This window comes from Myotis davidii, unplaced genomic scaffold (assembly GCF_000327345.1).
Source record: "Myotis davidii unplaced genomic scaffold, ASM32734v1 scaffold524, whole genome shotgun sequence".
In the NCBI taxonomy this organism is placed as follows: domain Eukaryota; kingdom Metazoa; phylum Chordata; class Mammalia; order Chiroptera; family Vespertilionidae; genus Myotis; species Myotis davidii.
This window is the reverse complement of record NW_006299263.1, coordinates 511538-515108: the sequence shown is the minus strand read 5'-3', so window position 1 is coordinate 515108 and position 3571 is coordinate 511538. Positions and strand designations below refer to the sequence as shown.

Here is a 3571-nt window from a genome sequence, read left to right as displayed (position 1 = left end):
GGCGCCCGCGCCCGGGCCTGCGCCCTCTCGCAATCTGGGACCCCTTGGGAGATGTTGAACTGCCAGTTTTGGCCCGATTTCCACAGGCCAGGCTGAGGGGCCCCACTGGTGCATGAATCTGTGCACCAGGCCTCTAGTTTAACTATAATAACCTTGGTATTAGGACATCAAGAATGTAATTTGTACAATTAGAAATGTCTCTCCAAATGACCCTCATTGTCTGTCATCAAGATTGTGTGAATAGAATATAGATACAGAGGAAGAGAAGCATTGAACAGACCACCAAATTTCAGTGGGAAGGCAGGGGAGGGTATGTGGGGTGGGGGGTGAGAGATCAACTAAAGGACTTATATGCATGCATATAAGCATAACCAATGGACATAAGACACTGGGGGATAGGGGAGGCTAGGGGACTGTCTAGGGCAGGGGGAAAAAATGGACACATATGTAATACCCTTTGTAATACTTTAAGCAATAAAAAAAACACCTTCAAAAAGAATTTACAAACTTCTGAAGAGGTACTATAAACACAATCAGGTATTTGAGGAGAGAGTGGATAAGAAAGCAAAATGTCAGTGAATTGACTACAAGAAATTAATATTTTATTTTTTTAATTTTCCATCTCTCAAATGAGAATAACACCACCTGCTTTTTACCTACCTCCAAGGACTACTGTCAGATGATAAATTTAATTTTAAACATGAAGGAGACAATGTTCACTGTAGCATTGCTCATAATAGCAAAAACCTGGAAATAATCCAAATGACCATCCTTAGGAGATGGCTAAATAACTATAGGATATTAGTACAATTGGCCATTATATAGCAACTAAAGGGAATGAACCAGACCTAAAGATATAAACATAGGTACATGTAAAAAAATTTAATGTTGCGTATGGATATGTATATATGTAGTAAGAGTATAAAAACAAACACAGGAATGATTAACAACAAATTTAACATGATTACTTCATCTCTGGGGAGGAAAGAAGGTAATGAAATCAAGGCAGGTACCAAGGAAGGAATTTTCAATTTCATCTAAATTTTTTTTTTCCTTAAAAAGAAAAAATCAGCCCAGCTGGTGTGGCTCAGTGATTGACCTATAAACCAGGAGGTCATGGTTTGATTCCCAGTCAGGACACATGCCCAGGTTGTGGGCTCGATCCCCAGTGTGGGGCATGCAAGAGGCAGCCAATCAATGATTTGCTCTCATGATTGATGTTTCTATCTCTCTCCCTCTCCCTTCCTCTCTGAAATAAAAAATATATATATGTATATATTTTTAAATTAAGACTAATATATATATATACTTTAAAAAGTTTTTAAAAACTGATGAACAAGAAGACAATTTTTAAATATATTGTAACATAAGTCATGATCCATAAAAATATGATTTTCGCACCTACTGCATTCCATATCTTCAGGCCAAGGAACACCAAACATCTCCATAAGTTTTGAACATTCGCTGTAAGCCCGCTGACACAGTCTACGACAGGGAAGTGTGACACGTCCATATTCCATACAAATAGGAGCATAGAGTGCACAAAGAAATGGCCGGAAATCCCGAGAACAATCCAGATTCACCATAGGGTGGAATGGCTAGGAAAAAGTTAAAATTGAATCATTAGAGAAAGATTTCTATACAAATTAAAGTTTTCTATATACCATATTGCAATATTCAATTTTTTGTCTAAAAAATTCTGAGTTATTAAATTTTTTTAAGGAGGGTTTTTTGTTTTGTTTTGTTTTTAACAAACCATCTTAGCCCCACCCCTAGAGATTCTGATTTGGTTAAGTCTGAGATATATCCCAGAATCTATATGTATATTTTAATTGTTACTGGTGATATTAATGTAGAGACAAGCCTGAGAACCAATAATAACAATATGCTCCATTTTATAAAGAAAAAAAATATGTATGATAAATGCTCAAAAGATTGCTTCTTAGGATGAGATTACAAGAAATTTTAATATTCTTCCTTTTATGTATTTCAATTTCTATATTTTCTTCAATTAACATGTATCAACAGGAGAGAGGACAAAAAGTAAAAAGGAAGGGGAGGGGAGGAAGAGAAGTAGTTAAACTAGTTATTTTGAGGGAGAGAAGTAAGGAAGAGATCTCTCACCTTTTCTCATACTTTCTTGTTCTGTTTACATTAAAAATTAAAGATAAAACAAGAGAGTTCTTTAAACTCTGAAATCACTTGATGTAAACAGAGCTAACTATAAGCTGATATTAAGAAAGCAAAAAGGAATAAATAGTGGCTCCAAACATAAAACCATATTAAATCATTATAACCACAGGAATAGATTAAATATCCCAGGAAGTGTACATCTGGGCTTTTTATTTTTTAATATATATATTTTTTATTGATTTCAGAGAGGAAGGGAGAGGGAGAGAGAGATAGAAACATCAATGATGAGAGACAATCACTGATCGGCTACCTTCTGCACGCTCCACACTGGGGATCAGGACCCTTCAGTTCACAGGCCGCCACTCTAGCCACTGAGCCTAACTAGCTAGGACACATCTGGGCTTTTGACAAGCAAATATTTTTTCACTTGTTTACATAATAGTTTTAGAGTCATTGTTGATTTTGAATTGATAACAAATATTGAGTAAGTATCAATTTACTTCTACACTGATAAATATTAACAAGAGATCTCCTATACACAATACAATCAGAAAAGCAAGAGTCACTTAAAGAAACTGATGTCAGAGAAGTTAACTGTAGAACAGGAACAAGACAGGGATGTTGGCTTTCACTACTCTTATTCAACATAGTACTGGAAGTCCTAGCCACAATGATCAGACAAGAAGAAAAAATAAAAGGCATTCAAATTGGAAAGGAGGAAGTAAAACTCTCATTATTCGCAGATATTGTTCATAGAAAATCCTAAAGACTCTACCAAAAAACTAGTAGATTTAATAAATGAATTAGGCAATACTGCAGAATACAAAATTAACACCCAAAAATTGATGGCTTTTTTATACATCAATAATGAATTCTCAGAAAGGGAGCCTAAATAAACAACCCCATTTACCACTGAAAAAAAAAAAATTAAAACACTTAGGAATAAACTTAACCAAGGAGGTAAAAGTCTGTACTCGGCAAACTACAGGACATTGAAAAAAGAGCTAGAGGAAAATATTAACATGTGGAAGAAAATACCACTCTCATGGATTGGTAAAATTAACATCATTTACTACCAAAAACAACCTATAGATTCAATGCAATCTCTATTAAACTACCAACGGCATATTTCACAGATCTAGAACAAATACTCGAGACCCAAAAAAGACCCCGAATAGCCCAGCAATCTTGAAAAAGAACAACAAAGTTGGAGGAATCACAATACCAGATATCAAGTTATACTACAAAGCCACTGTAATCAAACAGCCTGGGTACCGCCCAGCTGGTGTGGCTCTCTGTGGTTGAGAGTCAGCCTATGAACCAGGCACTCTGGGCCTGGCACCTGGTCAGTCACATGCCTGGGTTGCGGGCTCGATCCCCAGTGTGGGGCGTGCAGGAGACAGCCAATCAGTGATGCTCTCTCCTCATTGATGGTTGT

The 3571-nt window shown here is 36.4% G+C and overlaps 1 protein-coding gene and 1 pseudogene across 2 annotated transcripts in view; one reads left to right on the top strand and one right to left on the bottom strand.

The window, feature by feature from the left end:
- Positions 1–579, top strand: part of LOC107184824 — a 5650-nt pseudogene extending 5071 nt beyond the window's left edge.
- The window catches only part of FZD3 (frizzled class receptor 3), a 91454-nt gene that overhangs the window by 68535 nt on the left and 19348 nt on the right, over positions 1–3571 (bottom strand). Inside the window, exon 3 of one of the 2 annotated variants that reach the window (XM_006774759.1) lies at positions 1402–1598. In XM_006774759.1, the coding sequence (XP_006774822.1) occupies positions 1402–1598 (197 nt within the window). Of the gene's footprint in view, positions 1–1401; positions 1599–3571 lie in introns of those variants that run through there. The other variant, XM_006774760.2, reaches the window with a different exon arrangement.